The sequence below is a fragment of the Amblyraja radiata genome, chromosome 3 (genome assembly GCF_010909765.2).
Source record: "Amblyraja radiata isolate CabotCenter1 chromosome 3, sAmbRad1.1.pri, whole genome shotgun sequence".
NCBI lineage: Eukaryota > Metazoa > Chordata > Chondrichthyes > Rajiformes > Rajidae > Amblyraja > Amblyraja radiata.
This window is the reverse complement of record NC_045958.1, coordinates 41,823,817-41,843,611: the sequence shown is the minus strand read 5'-3', so window position 1 is coordinate 41,843,611 and position 19,795 is coordinate 41,823,817. Positions and strand designations below refer to the sequence as shown.

Genomic DNA, 19,795 nt, shown 5'->3' with positions numbered 1-19,795 from the left:
CACCTCCAACCTCAGCTACTATATCCATTGCCCCCACCCCCCACACTACTTTCAGTCAGAACAAGGGTTCGACCCAAAACGTCACAATTTATTTTTCTGCTGAGACGCTGCCTGACCTGCTGAGTTACTGCAGCATTTTGTGTCATTCTTATTGACTTGATGAGGTGGGTGCAAATATGATGGCCCCAATGCCTGAGGCGTCTGAATTCAGGGGTCAATGTCTCAGAATAAGGGGGTCACCTGTTCAGGACAGAGGGAAGACAAAACTTCTTCCCAGGTAGTGAAATTTGGGATTACTTTATCCAATACTGCAGGAAAGGAGCTCTGTGCTGAAAGGTCAGCCATGATCTTATCCAAGGTCGAATGGGAACGGTGCGGGGGAGGGGGGAAAATAATGGTATTTTGCTGGCTCGTAAAATGCTGGTGGACCTGCTGAGAACGTTTTATTTGTCCTTTGTCATCCCAGGAGGTCACGTCAATTCGACACCTCATTACCAGCTAGCTGACATCAGCTCCTCTCATAGAAAGTGGGAAATGAACCTGGGAATTTCACGCTCTGCTCTATTTACATCAGTAACATAACACTGACGTTTTCTGCCAGGGTACTCACTGATCTGTTCGGTTTGGACTGAATTTTGTTTTTACCATCTTTATAATCTATTTTCACACGTTTTTCATTGCTTGTGCCTTTCCTATGTTGCTTCACTTTCCAATGTTATTTTCACACCTTTTCATAACCTTAATTTCACTCTTGAATTTGTAACGTTCTGTAAAGTGGCTGGAAGGTACTTCAACCTTTTTATCTCCTACTTCTCTGCTATCTTTTTTTAAATTTTAATCTTTCAAATCTTCCTAAATTCTGCAGTCCTGAAGGCGAGTTGCACACCAGAAACATCGATACCTCATTTATCTTTGTCGACTGATGCTGATAATTATTTGCAACGTCACTTGCACCTGAAAAAACAGTTCTGCGTCACATGATGAAAAATAAAAGTGCTTTAAGTCTCAGCAGACAATTAACAGTCTCACGTAATATATGCAAGTACATCTTTATGATAAAAAAAGGTCAGTGCTGGAAATAGTTAAAAGATGTGACAGATTTTGTGGAGAGCAAAGTGCAGTTTATGTTAAATTAGGCTCATCGAAAATATGTTTTCTTTGTGATTCCAGCGATGATCCTGATCAGCTAAATCCATTTATTTCTGTTTTAAATCAGACTTCTAAAATCAATATTATTTGCTTTCAAGGGAAACAATGAGTTTGCATTATTACAAGAGCTTATGAAATGCCTTTGAGAAATAAAGATTAAAATGAGAACATTATTTGTAATTACCATTTAAGTACATCAAAGATTTATAATCCCAATATAATTTGCGCAAGAACTGGGATAATATTTTGAACATAGCATAATCCATCCTGGGTAGACACAAAATGCTGGAGTAACTCAGCGGGTGAGGATCTTTGTCCCGCCCCCTCCCCTGACATCAGTCTGAAGAAGGGTCTCGACCCAAACGTCGCCCAATCCTTCTCTCCTCACCCTCCTCACTCTCTGCTGCCTCACTCGCTGAGTTACTCCAGCATTTTGTGTCTACCTTCGATTTAAACCAGCAGCTGCAGTTCTTTCTTACACATAATCCATCCTGGCATCCACACATCATATACAAAGGGCTTTGTGGATCATGCAGCACTCTTCATCACAATACAAACATAATGGGTGACAATAAAACAGTAAATCAGTTAGTGACAATTGTAGCTCAAAATCTCCAGCTTTGTTGAATTGTCTGATCTATCAGGGAACTCATCATCCTTAGTTACCCTGAAACAAACAAACAAAAATAGCCAAGTCCTGTAGTCCTGTTCACTACCAAAAGAGAGCAAGGAATTTGACATAGACAATGTACTGGCCCTATTATGTACTTAGTGAAGTGGCAATGAGCGGTATTACAGAATCCTGCTTCTGAACTCGTTCCCACGATTTGCCACTTTCAGTAGAAAAAAGGAGCAAAGGAGAGAAAAAGAAAATCAGGATGATTATAACTTGCATCCATGTACCTGTTGATTCAAAAAGATTAACACTAACACACTGCCTTTGTGTGACCTGCATGCATATTTTTTAATTGAAAGGCGAGACAGAAGTTGAAATTAGCTTACTCTATCTGTACAAAATTAAGGCAGGCTAGATTCTTGGTTTCTTCCTTCAGTGTTTGGAGTCAATTCAGAAAATACATAGTTAACATTGAAGATAATTCAAACATCACCCTGACCTCACTAATTTTAAGCAAATTTCTTTGATTTGAGCTGAGACTGCTAAAAGCTAACATAATTAATTAGAATTACTAGAGCTTCAAGAAAAACGATCATAGAAACATAGAAATTAGGTGCAGGAGTAGGCCATTCGGACCTTCGAGCCTGCACCGCCATTCAATATGATCATGGCTGATCATCCAACTCAGTATCCCGTATCTGCCTTCTCTCCATACCCTCTGATCCCCTTAGCCACAAGGGCCACATCTAACTCCCTCTTAAATATAGCATCCGATCAACTTACCAAGCTAACAGCTTCCACGTTGACACCAGCAAGGCAGAGGTGGCGGACAACATCCAGACTTCCTGCATTGGCAGCTAGGTGCAAAGGTGTTCTTCCATACTGTATTGAGAAGCAAGCATCAATAATGCATGAAAGGACAAAGTGACAACATCTACAATTGAACAATGTTTTCTGGATAGGGAAACACTCTATTTGCTGGTCCAGCTCTCATGAGATCACAAAAGATTTGGTTTCAGTTGAGTTGAGTATAGTTTATTGTCACATGTACCAAGGTACAGTGAAAAGCTTTTGTTGATCCGTGACCCTCAGGCAGGAAGTAGGGCTGACACTTACATAAGCCTTAATGCATATGGAGAGGTTGGCGGAGGTGATCCCCATGATATCACTGTTCTGCACTGACGATTGGCTTTAGCACTCACTTTAGCATACTGACAAAAACACATAACATTCAGGAATCATTGTTACAAAAAAAGTTGAACACAGAACCTCAAAGCACATGCACCAAAACGTTAGTGCGCTTTGCTGGGTAGCCAAATTTGATCAGGGCTTGAAACACTCATTTCACAGAGATGATGACGAAACCGCATTCAACGTTTGTAAATTAACCTGCTTATGATGGGTGATGCACTAAAACCTCCAAAATTGCTGCAGGTGCTTCGTGTCCGTGAAGTTTACAGAGAATGAAATTATTTTTTAGTTTTATTACTTTCACTGCTCAATTTGCAGTAAAATTGTCCAAAGACATAAGGGTTATCAAAGAATTTCACTGAACCACATAACGGACATTGGGGAAGGTTGGTGGTGGAGAAGGAGACAGAGATAAAAGGGGTATACCAGGAGGAAGAATTCAAGGCAGTAACCACCAGTGGCAGTGCAAACAAATTGTGGATGCAGAAGAATTGGGTGGCACGGTGGCGCAATGGGCAGCACGATGGCGCAGTGGTAGAGTTGCTGCCTCACAGCGCTTTCAGCGCCGGAGACCCAGGTTCGATCCCGACTATGGGCGCTGTTTGTATGGAGTTTATACTTTCTCCCCATGACCTGTATGGGTTTTCTCCGGGAGCTCCAGTTTCCTCCCACATTCCAAAGATGTACAGGTTTGTGGGTTGATTGGCTCGCTATAAATGTAATATTGTCCCTAGTGTGTGTAGGATCGTGTTAATGGTCGGCGCAGACTCGGTGAGTCGAAGGGCCTGTTTCTGCGCTGTATCTCTATACTAATATACTATACAAATATTAAGACGGCGTAAGGGCGTAGTTGGACAATGTTAAAAATATGTAATGATGTGACCACAAAACTGCAGCAAATCCGATTCAATTAAAGGCAAGGGTAGAGTTGGTGGAAAGTGAATGGAATTTATAGTTGTGGGGATGAAAGATGATGTCATTATTTGGAGAAAATTACTGCTCAGATGGACAGAAGTGTAACACACCACAGATCGGGTAGCCAGATGGCAGTACAAGCTCAAGCTCAGTCGGATTTCCATACATAATGAACCTATTGTGATTTTGAACGACGTTGCTGAACGTTGGGGAAGGGAGGAGGCAATACTGGATCCTCCAGATGGACCTAACTCCATCATAGTTTTTAATCCAATGGCTACTTCACTCATCAATAGCAATAACAGTCATAATAATAGTTTTCCCAGGAGCCGTGCGTGCGGCGGGAGTATCCCGAGGACCCGCCCAGTCGGCTGACTCGGGGACCAGGGACTCGCCCGGAAGGCCCAGTTCGCCCATGGCGGATGGTGGACCCGCGCTGCGGACTGGGAACATTCCTGGAGGCCCTGCTAGCCCGCCCAGGGGAGGAGTCGTCGGCCGGAAGGCCGGTAAGCAGACCAGCGGCAGATTCAGTTCACTGCCTCGACAGTGGAGTGAGCTGCTGAAGGCCCTGCAACAGTCTGGGGCTCGGCTGGATTGGACACTGATCCAAGAGACTGAGCACGTGGACTGGACGCGGCCTACAGTGCTGGAGCAGCATTTGGCCAGGGTGGGACTCTTTGAACTTGATGAAATGGCACCAAACATGATCGCGCTGGCATTATATGCAAAATGAATTACACCATGTAATGTTTAATTGCATAAGTGACAATAAATATCCATTGAACCTTGATTACTAATATAATGTAAGCTTAAGAAATTCAAATACACAACAAATCATGACAAAACAAAAACAATAATATTTATTAATAATGGCATTACCTTGTTAGTTATACCAAGGTTGCAGTTTGCATCACAAAGAGCCATAACAATAGCTAAGTTGCCATCTTTACAGGCTATGTGCACAGCCGAATTACCATGTAGATCTTGTACGTCCACAAAGCATCCTTGAGCTAGCAGGTACTTCACCACCTCTATTTGACATCTTCGTACTGCAAGGTGCAGAGCTGTATGACCATCCTGAAAATAAATTAAGCCATTTAACATTTCTGGAACATAACACAAAGTGGATATTGCTGCTTGTCTTTTTAAACAGCCAATTAAATGGACTCAGTGTACTAATTTGGCAGTGAGATAGTTTACAGCCAATCTGCCCAGACATCAAATGGCCAAATCCAGTGCCCATTTTCCTGTTTTCTCAGCGAAAACCAAAACGAGCATTGGATGCCGTGAATAAACATTTGATGTTTCGCAGCTGTTAAAATACACATTTTGTCAAATTTTTAATTTCTATAGTATGATAGTTTAGTTTAGAGATACAGCACGGAAACAGGCCCTTCGGCCCAATGGGTCCGTGCCGACCAGCGATCCCTGCACATTAACACTATCCCACTAGAGACAATTTTTACATTTACCAAACCAATTAACCTACAAACCTGTATGGCTTTGGAGTGTGGGAGGAAACCGAAGATCTGGGAGAAAACCCACGCAGGTCACGGGGAGAATGTACAAACTCCGTACAGACAGCACCCGTAGACGGGATCTAACCCGGGTCTCCGGCGCTGCATTCGCTGTAAGGCAGCAACTCTACCGCTGCGCCACCGTGACTGGCTTTTTCAACATAGGAGACAGGCTTTTTCACCTAGAATTCTTTGCAATTCCTAGTCAAAAGCTGATGCATTATATTTTCAAATGACTCTTAACTCAACAGAAATTAGCCCTGCATGGCATATGTTCCAATTCATTAGCTAGAAGCAGGCCTGGGCTAATTACTGTCCATTATGTGATGACAGAAAGGTAACTCTTATACAAGAAAGAATTAGATTATCTAAAATTTTAAAGCGAATGGTGGGCGACATCATCCCAACCCAATTCTGACTCTCAAACAATTATCTTGGGTAATACACTTGGTGATGTTTGGTCATTTCATGGTCCCAAGATGGTCCTGAACATAGCAGCTGAAAGATTGCATCCTTTCCAGATTAATGATATCCTTCCTACAGCAAGGCCACCAGAATTGTATATAGTACTCTAAATGTACTCTAAATGTAGTCTTACCAATGTCTTGTACAACTGTTGTATAATGTCCTAAAATGTACTTGATACCTGACCGATGAAGGCATGCGTACCAAAATCCTTCAAGATCCAGTCCACTTGTTGCCACCTTCATGGAAATCTTTACTGTAAAATAGTTGCTAACTACGTTAACCCCTTCCTATTCCTGTAATCTTTCTCTCCTTAACCTCTTCCTTCACCAGAGTGACGCCATGTGCAAACTGGAAGAACAGTACCTCACATTCTGCTTGGGTAGCATTTCATCCACACCCATCCTCGAGACCCACACCTCCCTCTTATTCCCCTCCTTTCCTTTCCCCGTATCCCTCCTTTACATTTTTAGTCATCAACTTATTTTCTAATCTGATACAATCAGATTTCCGCCCCTCACCTGTTCCACCTTTCACTTGTCAAGCTTTATCCCACTCGCGTCTTGTGTGCATGTGCGTGTGTGGGTGTATGTATGTGCGCGCATCTGCAGAAATGTTAAAATGTGGTTAGGGCCAACTTAAAAAAAAATCCAACTTTTATAAGAACACAATAGACTGCGGGCATTGGAATCTGGTGCAAAAAAAGAATGCTGAAGGAATGCAGGCCAGGCTTCATTTATTGAGGGGAAAGGACATGACGTTTTAAGTTGACCTTCTTCAGACCTACTTTCATTAGGGTTTCACTTGTTTGCTCCATTTCCTGAAAATCTGGCTAACTCACTCATTGTGCATAGACTTTTGCACAGATGTTTGGCAATATCAGCAAAGACTATAATTAAAATGTGTTCTCACAATAGCAATTATTCACTCGGAGATTGGGTGAATTTGACAATCATGCACCACTCCCAACCCTGCCCATCTCTTCCCAGCAGAACTTATTTTGTGTTTTACCCAGTCGCTTCCAGGATGAGAGTCAGTTCAATGACATGAATGTGAAATGCCTGTACATAGTTGTTGGGCTCTAATGATTTCAACTCAACAAGTGTCCTTAAAGGAAGTGCTCATCTTCTTAGACACCAGCATTATTGCAGGAACTAATCTGTAAACGCAATCTGGGAAGAAAGGGTTTGTTCCCACAAGGTAGGCAAAAATGCTGGAGAAACTCAGCGGGTGAGGCAGCATCTATGGAGCGAAGAAAATAGGCAACGTTTCGGACCGAAACCCTTCTTCAGACTGATATCCTGTTTGTTCCCGCAAAATGTTTTTCAAAAGGAGGTGACTCATTGATAAACCATGTGCTCTATGTGTCAAGAGCACATGCAATGCAGTAATATCACCATTGCAAGACCAAACAAAGAACATAAGTATTGCAACAATGGATTGGCGTAATAAAATGTGTTGTCATCTTCAGAGGGTTTACTTCTAAAATAACAATGACTGTATGGAGCTTGTACCGTTCCCTGAAATCTTCAGTTTCCTCCCACATTCGAAAGACGTACAGGTTTATAGGTTAATTGGCTTGTCAATCAATGTAAATTGTCCCTAGTATGTGTAGGACAGTGTTAGCGTGCGGGGATCACTGGTCGGTGCGGACTCGGTGGGCCGAAGGACCTGTTTCTGCGCTGTATCTCTAAACTAAACTAAAAATGACATGTAATTAAGAATCTAATCAAATGGTTCTATGGCTAGCACTAAAGCTCAAAGGATAACACACTAACCACAGTATGGATGGGATAATCAATCATCTTCTCAGGATTGGCAACATTATGAAGTGATATAATCAAACACTAATCAACTAATGTGCTCAAAACTGACCGTGTCAATTGCGTCCATATCTGCACAATGTTCCATCAAACATTCCACGATATCCACATAGCCTCTTGCAGCTGCAGTCAAGAGGGGAGTCTCTCTTTCTTTATTTTTAATGTGAACATCACAGCCAGCTTCACAGAGTGATTTGGCCACAGCATAGTAGCCATGCCACGCGGCACAGTGCAAAGGGGTTTCTTGTTCCTGGTGCAAAGAAAAATTCAGTGGAGTTAAAATGTTAATAATAGTGAATACATGAGGTACAACTGCAATCAAATCAGAGACTCAAACCGAGCTCTCTTTGGTCTGGAATCATATCATGCATTTGACAATTCTTACGCCCATAAACTGTGTGTTTTCTGTATTTAAAAAAGAAACCAACATTTAGACGTTGACACAGATGGGCAGTCAGAAGCCCGCAGTTAACCCACTGTAAAATTTTCCTTTTTGCCACACCTATCTGTTGAATGATCAGGTTTTTGCTTGAAGATCCATTGACTGGGTTGATGACTTTTTGTGAGGAGAAACCTCCTGATATCCATTTCTAACATTTTAAAGTGATGCATAAAGTATAAATTTTGAAAATGCTGAGTTAGTCTTATGACCATTATAACAATTTTTATAACTAAACTAACTGGGTATGGTAGAATAGAATGTGTGAATCATTTTGCTCATTGAAATTGAATGTAAACTTGGTGAGTTGTGCTTCAGAAAAATAAGATACAAGGTCATATAATATCTTGAAAGGGTGGGTTTGGAGAAGATTACACTTGAGTGAATCTAGAACTAAGGGCCACTGTTTAAAAATGAAGGGAAGTCAATTTTTAAAACTGATATGGATCAAGGAAATGTATGTCTTTCCTTCCTATCTCTATTTGTCAGCTCTTGACAAAGCACAAATTGAATAGGAGAGAACTGCACTTTGGAGTTTTGTGATCTGAAGGTTAAAAACCTGCTGACTGCTATCTAGAGATTCCATATCAATGAGCTAATCCGACAGGTACCATACCTCAGCACAAGCAAACTAGGAAAGGAAAAGGCAACTAACAAGAACATTCAGTTGTATTGAATATATATTTCACTGAAAACTTTTTAAGATAGTAAATTTGCCTTTGAAAGCCATGACATTTTTTTAATGAAAGGTAGAATTGTGAATTTTGAATCTGAAAGTATGAAATACACAGCTTTATATTGTGCACAGTCCATAAATGTCAAGTGTCTTTGCTAACATTTATGTTTCTTTATTGCCCCTTCAATTAAACCACCAATGCAATAAATCTGTGTTCTTAAAACTTGGAATCAGTACTGGAGAGAAATTACATTTGACACATCATTTTTTGGGGTCATAAGTGCTGCAGATTTGCTGGCTGTGCTTTAATAGGATTGCTTGATATAGTCTATACATGCATAAATCACCAACTATGCAGTCCGAAATATAACGTTGCATTCTATTTTATATATTTGTATTCCATCATCAATTAATCAGATATGCTGTCTCATTTTATACTGTTTTACTTGCTGCCGATTGAAGTTTCTGGTTGAGAGAACTCTGCCAGCGGTGCAGAAGCTGACTATTGAAAAATGGACAAGAAACTCCAAGGATTCCCTTCATTTGTCCTTGCAGGGAAACTACAGGTCTGTGGTATTATCCCTCTCTTGTTATATGACATACATGGGACATATCATTATCATACTTTATTAGCCAAGTATGTTTTGAAACATACGAGGAATTTGATTTGCCATATCATACCATTAAAAAGCAACAAGACACACAAAATACATTTTAACATAACATCCACCAGCGACTCCTCCACATTCCTCATTGTGATGGAAGCAAGAGGATTGGGTGATGTTTAAAGAGCAACAGAAGATAACTGAAAAGACAATACGGGGAGAAAAGATGAGGTACGAAGGTAAGCTAGCCAAGAATATAAAGGAGGATAGTAAAAGCTTCTTTAGGTATGTGAAGAGGAAAAAATTAGTTAAGACTAAAGTTGGACCATTGAAGACCGAAAAAGGTGAATTTATTATGAGGAACAAGGAAATGGCAGATGAGTTGAACAGGTACTTTGGATCCATCTTCACTAAGGAGGACACGAACAATCTTCCTGATATAGTGGTGGCCAGAGGATCTGGGGTGTCGGAGGAACTGACGGAAATCCACATTAGGCAGGAAATGGTGTTGGGTAGATTGATGGGACTGAAGGCTGATAAATCCCCAGGGCCTGATGGTCCGCATCCCAGGGCACTTAAGGAAGTAGCTCTAGAAATCGTGGATACATTGGTGAGGTTTTCCAATGTTCTATACTCAGGATGAGTTCCTCTGGATTGGAGGGTGACTAATGTTATCCCACTTTTTTAAGAAAGGCGGGAGAGAGAAAACAGGGAATTATAGACCAATTAGCCTGACATCGGTGGTGGGGAAGATGCTGGAGTCAATTAGAAAAGATGAAATAGCCGCACATTTGGATAGCTGTAACATGATCTGTCCGAGTCAGCATGGATTTACGAAGGGGAAATCATGCTTGACTAATCTTCTGGAATTTTTTGGGGATGTAACTAGGAAAATGGACAAGGGAGAGCCAGTGGATGTAGTGTACCTGGACTTTCAGAAAGCATTTGATAAAATCCCACATAGGAGATTAGTGGGCAAAATTAGAGCACATGACATTGGGAGTAGAGTGCTGACATGGATAGAAAATTGGTTGGCAGACAGGAAACAAAGAGTAGGGATTAACGTGTCCCTTTCAGAATGGCAGGCAGTGACTAGTGGGGTACCGCAAGGCTCAGTGCTGAATCCCTTCTTCCACATCAATGATTTGGAAGAAGGGATTCAAAGTAACATTAGCAAATTTGCAGATGGCATAAAGGTGGATGGCAGTGCGAACTGTGAGGAAGATGCTATGAGAATGCAGGATGACTTGGAAAGGTTGGGGGAGTGGGCAGATGCATGGCAGATGAAATTTAATGTGGATAAATGTGAGATTATCCACTTTGGTATCAAAAACAGGAAGGCAGATTACTATCTAAATGGCGTCAAGTTGGGAAAAGGGGAAGTACAACGGGATCTGGGGGTCCCCGTTCATCAGTCTATGAAAGTAAGCACGCAGGTACCGCAGGCAGCGAAGAAAGCGAATGGCATGTTGGCCTTTATAACAAGAGTCGTCGAGTATAGGAGCAAAGAGGTCCTTCTGCAGTTGTACAGTACTCCAGGTGAGACCACACCTGGAGTATTGTGTGCAGTTTTGGTCCCCTAATTTGAGGAAGGATATTCTTGCCATTGAGGGAGTGCAGCGTAGGTTTACAAGGTTAATTCCCGGGATGGCGGAACTGTCATATGCTGAGGGAATGGGGCAGCTGGGCTTGTACACTCTGGAGTTTAGAAGGATGAGAGGATATCTTATTGAAACATATAAGAATGTTAAGGGTTTGGACAAGCTAAAGGCAGGAAACATGTTCCCGATGTTGGGGGAGTCCAGAACCAGGGCCACAGTTTAAGAATAAGGGGTAAGCCATTTAGAATGGAGATGAGGAAACACTTTTTCTCACAGAGAGTTGTGAGTCTGTGGAATTCTCTGCGTCAGAGGGCGGTGGAGGCCGGTTCTCTGGATACTTTCAAGAGAGAGCTGGATAGGGCTCTTAAAGATAGCAGAGTCAGGGGATATGGGGAGAAGGCAGGAACGGGGTACTGATTGGGATGATCAGCCATGATCACATTGAATGGCGGTGCTGAGTCGAAGGGCCGAATGGCCTACTCCTGCACCTATTATCTATTGTTTATAATTATCTATACATAATTTTATATACTTCTATCAGGTCTCCCCTCAACCTCCAACATTCCAGAGAAAACAATCTATGTTTGTCCTTACACCCTCTAATCCAGGTAACATTATGGTAAACCTCTTCCGCACCCTCTGCAAAACTTCCACATTCCTTCTGTAATACGGCGAATAGAACTGCTGTAATAATTAAAATGCAGCCTACCCAAAACTGCAACGAATTCCCGACTTCAATTCAATACTGCGACTGATGAACGAAAGCATGCCAGGCACTTTCTTTACCACTCTATCTACTTGTGTTGCCACTGTCAGGGAGATCCCTTTGTATATCAATGCTGCGAGGGTCTTGCCATTAACTGTGCACTTTTCCCTTACATTCAATCACACAAAGTGCAACTACTTTCCCTCGCTCGGATTAAACTCTATCTGCACCCATTTCTGCAGAAGATTTATATCCTGCTGTATCGTTTGACAGTCCTCCTCACTGTCCGCAACTTCACCAATTTTGGTGAGTTCTACAAACTTAATCCTGTCCTACCAATAAGAGGAAATTAATTAGAATCACTTCTAGCTGCAGCAAATCCTGGCGCCGTGATCAATATTACAGACTATCTGACCATTACCACATTGGGCATTCACTGTGCACATAATTGGCTGTTGCATTTCCTGCAGTGACTAAACTTCCAAACGTTTAGTGACTGGCAAGGGCGTGGAAACAAGGGGTATTGAAAAAGGAGAAAAACAAAGCTACAAGGGGAAGTTACAAAGTAATCTGCAAAAAAAGTTGACAGCAGAAACAAAAGGCAGGCAGGTAATAGGTCACAGGGCAGAAAATTTGACATTGTTGAACTGAAAATATGAATGGTGCACAGAATTCACAACAAGGTGGATGAAATAATTGCACAAATAGAAGTGAATGGGTATTATCTAATTGACATTATAGAAATTTGGCTACAAAGTTGAGCTCTGAATGTTTAAGGTAATTTGACTTTTCGGATGGACAGGAGGAGATCAGTGCAGTGGCTCAGCAATGCATCATGTGGAACCACAATCAATTTGGAAAGAGCTAAGAAATAACGATGGGCAGAAAAGTTTACAAATGATACTTGTAGGCCAGCAAATAGAAGATGTAATATTGAGCACGTCAAGAAATCTGATTGTTGTGTGTGTGTGTGTGTGTGTGTGTGTGTGTGTGTGTGTGTGTGTGTGTGTGTGAGAGAGAGAGAAGAGTGATCACAGTACTATGGAATTCTTCATTAAGATGGAAAATGAACTGGTTCAATCTGAAACTGGATAAAGGTGAAGCTGTCTATTTTGGCAGGATATGCTGCGAGATTTCGAGACTGGGATATGTTTATGTAAGAAGGGATTTGGGTGTTCTTGTACATCTATCACTGACAGTAAGCATGCAGGGAGGCTAGCAGTGAAGTTAGCAAAGGGCATGCTATCATTCATTGTAAGAGGTTTTGTGTGCACAAGCTAGGATGTCTCTCTACAATACAGGGACTAGGTGAGATCACACCTACAGTATTACGTGCAGCTTTTGAGTCCTTAACTAAGGGAAGAATAACCTCCCACGGAGGGTATGCTACATTGGACCGAGGCCTGAAATGGTGGTACTGTCGTATAAGGGGAGATTATACACAAAGGGTGGTGGGTGTGTGGAACAAGCTGCCAGAGGAGGTCGTTGAGGCTGGGACTATCCCAACGTTTAAGAAACAGTTAGATAGGTACATGGATAGGACAGGTTTGGAGGACCAAGCGCAGGCATGTGGGACTAGTTTAGCTGGGACATGTTGGCCGGTTTCGGCACGTTTGGCCTGTTTCCACACTGTATCACTCAATGACTCTATTAGGTCGAGTGAGCCATTTTTTTTTACAGTTTAGAAAAATGATAAGTTTGGATCATTGAAATCTGGATCATTGAAATCCAAATATTCTGACGGGGCTCAATTGTTCGGAGGCAGGGAGGATAATTCCCCTTGCTTTGACGGTCTGGGGATGTCGAGAACCAGGGTCATTGTCTCATTCAGCAGAATGCATTTAGGACAGAAATTATGAGAATTTCTATCAATCGATGAGTGGTGACTTTGCTGTGGAAGCCAAACTACTGAATATATTTAAGGAGATAGATACATTTCTGGACATAAAAGGCATCAAATGCCACAGGGAGAGGGGCTGGGGTATGATCTGAGGGAGGATCAGCCATGATTGTACTGAATGGTGAAGCAGACTCAAAGCAACAAAAGGTGTACTCCTGCTTCCATTATTGTATAGTTGTAAAGCACATTAGTCATTGTAAATGCATTAGATGTGAAAGGGATTATAACATTTCATTTTCAGGGTTGCAAAAAAGGTTTTCACCATTCAGGGTACATGTTCTGACTGGCTATCCTAAAAGTTATCTGATAGAAAGTTGCAGCTACATCCAATTATAGTGCACATTAAAAAGATACAGCTTTTGAAGCTATTAAGTAGCTTTTGCAAAAATTAAAAAACAAATTCATATTCTACACTGGTCATTTGATTCATTTCCTGTAAATAGACTTCAATATCCAGAGGGAGGATAGGGGCAATTAAAGGGTGGCCTCTTACAGGGATCAAAAGTATTACCAGAGGTCAGGAAACGATTAGAGCAATCTACTTCCTGGGTTGATGAATGGCTTGTCGTGGAGGAGAAAAAAGGTGTTTTTATTTAAAAAATGAGTATACAGCATTATGAATAATCTTCAGATGATACCGAAATACTATCTTGCCTTCAAATATTGACAACAATAACTCTATCCATCATGAGGCCTATTATCCATGTGAACTGGTCAAGTTTTGTAGAATGTTTCACTTCTGTAGTACTATTTAACCGTGTCCCTACCAGTCAATAGAGGTGGAGTAAATTTAAGTATAGTCCTCTGATCGAGTAGTGACATGTTGGGTCAAAGGGCCTGTTTCCAAGCTTATATAGCCCTACATAATTTGAAATGTTCAGATGTTACTGCTTCAGAGGACGTTGGTTCCACCAACATCTCTTGTACAATACATACAATACAATACAATACAATTCAATTTATTGTCATTTGGACCCCTTGAGGTCCAAACGAAATGTCGTTTCTGCAGCCATACATTACAAACAAATAGACCCAAGACACAACATAATTTACATAAACATCCATCACATTGCTGTGATGGAAGGCCAAAAAAACTTATCTCTCCACTGCACTCTCCCCCCCGATGTCAGAGTCAAAGTCAAAGCCCCCGGCGGGCGATGGCGAATTGTCCCGCGGCCATTAAAGCCACGCCGGGTGATGCAAGGTCGCACACCGGGTTCTAGATGTTAGAGCCCCCGGCGTGCGCTCGCAGTCCCGCGGCCATTCCAAGCCGCGCGGGGCGGTGCTGTAAGGCCCCGCTCCAGGAGCTCTTCAACCCCGCAACTCGGGCGGGAGAAGTCGCCGTTGCGGAAGCCCCGAAAAGCGGACTCCCTCTAGGGACCCACGGGCTCCCGGTGCCGCCGTCCGCCAGACCCGCAGTTGCAGCCACCGAATCTCCGGAGGTCGGGCCGCAGCAGCGTCCACCACAGCTCCACCCGCTCTGGACTCGGCCAGCTCCGCGACGGTGAGGTGAGTAGTCGGCACCACAGCCCCCGGTCTTCCTGTTGGAGGCCGCTCCTCGTTGCAGCCCCAACGACAACGGAGACCCGACAAAGAAAAGGTCGGGTCTCCCGTGCAGGGAGAGATTTAAAAGTTACCCCCTCCCCCCCACACACATACCCCAACAAAAAATAACAAAAACTACATAAAAACATAGACATAAAATAATAAAAACGCAGACGGACTGCAGAGGCCGCTGCTGACGAAAGTCGCGCCGCCCACCGACGTATATGTACATAGTTATCTCCACCACTGAATGGTACACGGAAGGATATGTTTAGAAGGATATGGGCCAAACGCAGGCAGATGAAACTAGCGTAGATGGGGCATGTTGGTCGGCGTTGGAAAGTTGGGCTAAAGGGCCTGTTTCCACGCTACATGACTATGTCTCCATGTTTTAACAGATTCTATATATCTTTTATTGATTCCATTGGAACATTGGGGCAATTTCCATTGTTTTAACACAAACTATCAAATATAATTTCTTATCAATCTCCTTGGAAGGGAATTGGGCAGAGTGAAAGACAATATTGAATTACATTCCCACGTAGAATTCTATTTCAGTTTCCTGCCATATATATTACTTAATAATTAACCAGCCAATTACATGCACACTGATACCAAATATTTTTTTGAAAGTTGAACAGAAATGTAACTGATAGGACAGCAAAGTTATGTTATATGCTCTTACCCTGTCTTGAAGATCTGGATTAACACCAATTTTGCAGAGGTATTGTACCACTTCACCATTACCATAACGAGCTGCTACATGGAGGGCAGTTTCACCAGACTGAAGTCAAATATAAACAAAAATAAAAGTTAAAACTTTGATTTAACCAGATTTAAAATCCACTTTATTGTTCAAGCTCCCTTTGCAAAGAGCCATTTCATATGGACATTTGGTGTGGAGTTTTCCGAATACAAAGCATTTAAAAATACATCAATGCTTGGCTGCCTCACTCAAATCTGTAGTCACGGACATGAACGCAAAGGAAATCAAAATAAAGACCAGAATGTCTAAATTTGATGGAGAGGGAAGGTGGAGTAAAGAGTGGGAAGATGAAAGAAGTGAAGAGCAAAAGATTTGTTAGTTCAATAGACCTAATAAGATTAGTCAACACAACTATAATTAGGACGCAACCTTGTCAGGAAAAGTAAAATAGACACAACCATACAAATGTCAGTCTGCATGCAGTACTGTAGAAATAATTTTATCCTTGAATCATCAGTAATTGTTTTAGATTGCAATCACATATTGGAAATTTTCAATGAATTTTCTGCAGTTTGCACGGCTTACATATTGATCTTTACTTTAGCATCTGACAGAAGGATCTTCAACTACATTACAAAACATGGCACTGGCGCCAAGGATGTCAGTGAAGACTCCACTGAAATGTTCAACTCAAATACTAAAATACCAATTTATACAATAATATCATTTATCAATATTTTACGTTCGTTTCAACATTTCTGATGTTTCAGTGTTTTCTCTTTCTATATATATATATATATTTTATCCTAATTGTTTAAATATAGATTTTTAAAGAATTCAATTTTCCTAGATGGCTTTGGCGTGATAAACAAAACATTTTACTATTGTTTCATCAAAAGGGAAATAAGACGAAAAATAAATGACAACATCCAATATTGGGTATTATTGTTATCCTGCATTAATACTCCAGATAGAAAATATAAATTTGCATGTTAGCTGAAGAACTTGAATTAAGAAAATGAACTGGAAATTAAAGGGCCGTTTTTAATCAAAATAACTAAAGCAGCTTTTTAGTTATAAAATCACAGCCGACTATCGAGAAGGAAGCCAGGCATTCTTAGACTGATATTTATTTAATCCCATTCCCCAAAAAAATCAATTACCCTCTGAAGCAGAATGAGTTTTAAAAATGGAAACACCGAATAATTTTTCCACTTTACCTCCGCCAACATGGTCTCACATTGCAAATTGCTCCTGCAGGGTTAGACTCCATCACTTGCCTTGTCACTCCTTGGAACTATCTTCATAACCAACAGCAGTACTGCCCCCTTCAATGCTATGCCACCCATCCTATTCGTTTGTAGCAAAATGCCTAAAATAAACTAGGCTGCCTTTCTGTAAGCTTTCCCAGTCTGTGCAGCTAATGACCTGCTTTATACATTCCACTAAAGGTGGTAAAAAAAGCTAAAAAATAGTTATCAGGCAGAATTTGACACTGGAACACATGAGGTATTAGGGAAGAAAGCATAGCAGTGCCTAGGGTTTTAAGAACATATTTAAAGTAAGAATGAAGGAATGTAGTAGGTGAGAATTTCAAAATTACTGGGGACTGAAGTCTTGCCTTCTAATAGGTACATGGATGAGTTAGAATATATACCATAGAGCAATACAGCACAGTAACAGGCCCTTCAGCCAACAAAGATTATGCCAAATATGATGCTGAGTTAAACTAGTCTCCTCTGTCTGCACTTGATCCATATCCCTCAATTCCTTGCATATCCATATGCCAATCCAAAAGCATCTAAATGCCACTATCGTATCTGAATCCACCACCCCCAGTAGCCATTCTAGAAAACCACCACGTGTAAAAAAAAATTGCCCCGTACTTCTCTTCTAAACATTGCCCTCTTGCCTTCTAATTTTTGACATTTCCACCGTGGGGGAAAGGGTTCTGAATGTCCACCCAATCTATGCGTCTCACAATTTTATATATTTCATTGAGATGAGGCACAGATGTTCATGTGCCCAGGATTGTGGGTGCATAGATACCTCAATGGATTGCATGGGAATAGAAGATATTGCAAAGCTATGAATGGGAAATGTCTTGGAAGGATTTGACAATTGGTAAATGTTACAGTTCAAAGTGCTGTTCAACTGGGGGGCATTGTAAATGAGCAAACATGGTGTTGCTGATTGCAAATGTGTTGATTGAGATTTAGGGAGCATTTTGACACGTCTCATCTTTGCTGAAGGTAGAATGAAAGTGGCCATCCAGGCAAGAATGATAATGTTTTCCTCTCCCCATTGGCCCTGCCTGACCCAAATGATTATTTTGAGAATTTTCTGTTTTTACTGCTGAATCATGCAATATCATTTCATCTCACCTGGATTCTAGCAACACAGTTAATCTAGGAAATGAAATCTCCCAACCTTGTCAAGACGACTATGTGGATAAGTATACAGGGGAACAGGATGATTGGAGGAGAAGGAATGGAAATTAACATTTATAGGAAAACTGCACAATTACACTTCAGGGATGTTTAAAAAGCAGCTTGAGAAATGTAGTTCAACCTGTTCGCAATAAGGAATTCAACATTAAGCAACCAGCACAGGGATGACTTGCATGTGTAATCATGCGTTAAAACATGACTGTTTTGGATAAACAGCTTTTTATAACCGAAAATAGAGGTGTGGTGGAATAACTGAATCTGGTGGGTGACAAATTTGTAAATATGATCAGTAGTGCATGGAACCAAGGAAGGAATGAGGTTAAATACAATAGAGGTAAACCGTTTTTCTGATGGCGAGGGTACAGGCAGCTTGGAGGCAAACAGGGTGAGATCCGAATGCATGGGCAAGTCACCACCTGCAGGTTCCCCTTTAAGTCATACAGTATCTTGCCTTGGAAATATGTTACTGTTCCTTCATTGTAATTGAAACAAAATCCTGCAATCTGGAAAATGAACAAATGTGAAAAGGATGCTAAAGCGACCGATTCATTCTGCACGAAAGGCTGGGATGGGAGTCAGTAGCAAAGGAGCAAGTGTGGGTGGAGTCAAAAATCAATGCAGCAAGATAGACATAAAATGTCGGAGAAAGTCAGTGGGTCAGGCAACATCTATGGAGAACATGGATATGAGATGTTTCAGATCGAGACCCTTCTGCAGACCTAAAACGTCACCGGTTCATTTTCTCCAGCCTGACAAGCTGAGTTACTTCAGTATTCTGTTTGTATTTGATACAATGCAGCATCTGTTACATATTATCAATGGAGCAAGTCTTTGTAAAGATTAGTTGGAACAGTTAAGCCTCATCCTGAGAACCCAGACATGGAGTACTAGAGAAACAAAGTGGACAGGTAAAGCTGGGTGACTCTTGGATTTGAATGATACCCTGTGCGTTGTGGGTGGCTTCATGAGGAATGTTAATGCAGGTGGTATATGATGGGGGAAAGTTATCACAACAACATTGCAACAACACAGAAGACACAATTGTTTGCCAACAATTTTTTTAATTTGTGATTATAATGACTCATTGCAAAAAATGTTGATTAATTCTCCGAAATTCCATTTTCTGTAGAACCTTCTTCGGTGAATTTTACTAACTTCTAAAAATGTCTACAAGATAGACAGCAACTGTAACACTTATTTCCATCAATTCATTTATAACAAATTTCACTTCAATTCTACATAATAAATTAAAACAAATAAAAGTGTTTACTTTTATAAGGATGACACTTTATAATTTACCTTATCTTGCACATTCAGAGGACATTCTTGTTGATGCAAAAAGCATAATGTTTCAGTATGACCGTGTCTTGCAGCCCAATACAGTGCAGTGGACCCAGACTGGAAGAAATTCAGATCATTATTTAAAAAAAAATAATCTAGAAAGTTTGAAACCTAAAAATACCAATTTCTTTTTTTTGGTGAATTTTATTA

General features: G+C 41.2%; 1 protein-coding gene across 4 annotated transcripts in view; it reads right to left on the bottom strand.

The window, feature by feature from the left end:
* The window catches only part of dapk1 (death associated protein kinase 1), a 198,366-nt gene that overhangs the window by 58,654 nt on the left and 119,917 nt on the right, over window positions 1-19,795 (bottom strand). For all 4 annotated transcript variants that reach the window (XM_033017683.1, XM_033017684.1, XM_033017685.1 and 1 more), the window contains exons 14-18: window positions 19,604-19,702; window positions 15,834-15,932; window positions 7,729-7,926; window positions 4,751-4,948; window positions 2,549-2,647 (exon numbers count right to left, since the gene is read on the bottom strand). In XM_033017683.1, the coding sequence (XP_032873574.1) occupies window positions 2,549-2,647; window positions 4,751-4,948; window positions 7,729-7,926; window positions 15,834-15,932; window positions 19,604-19,702 (693 nt within the window). The remainder of the gene's footprint in view (window positions 1-2,548; window positions 2,648-4,750; window positions 4,949-7,728; window positions 7,927-15,833; window positions 15,933-19,603; window positions 19,703-19,795) is intronic.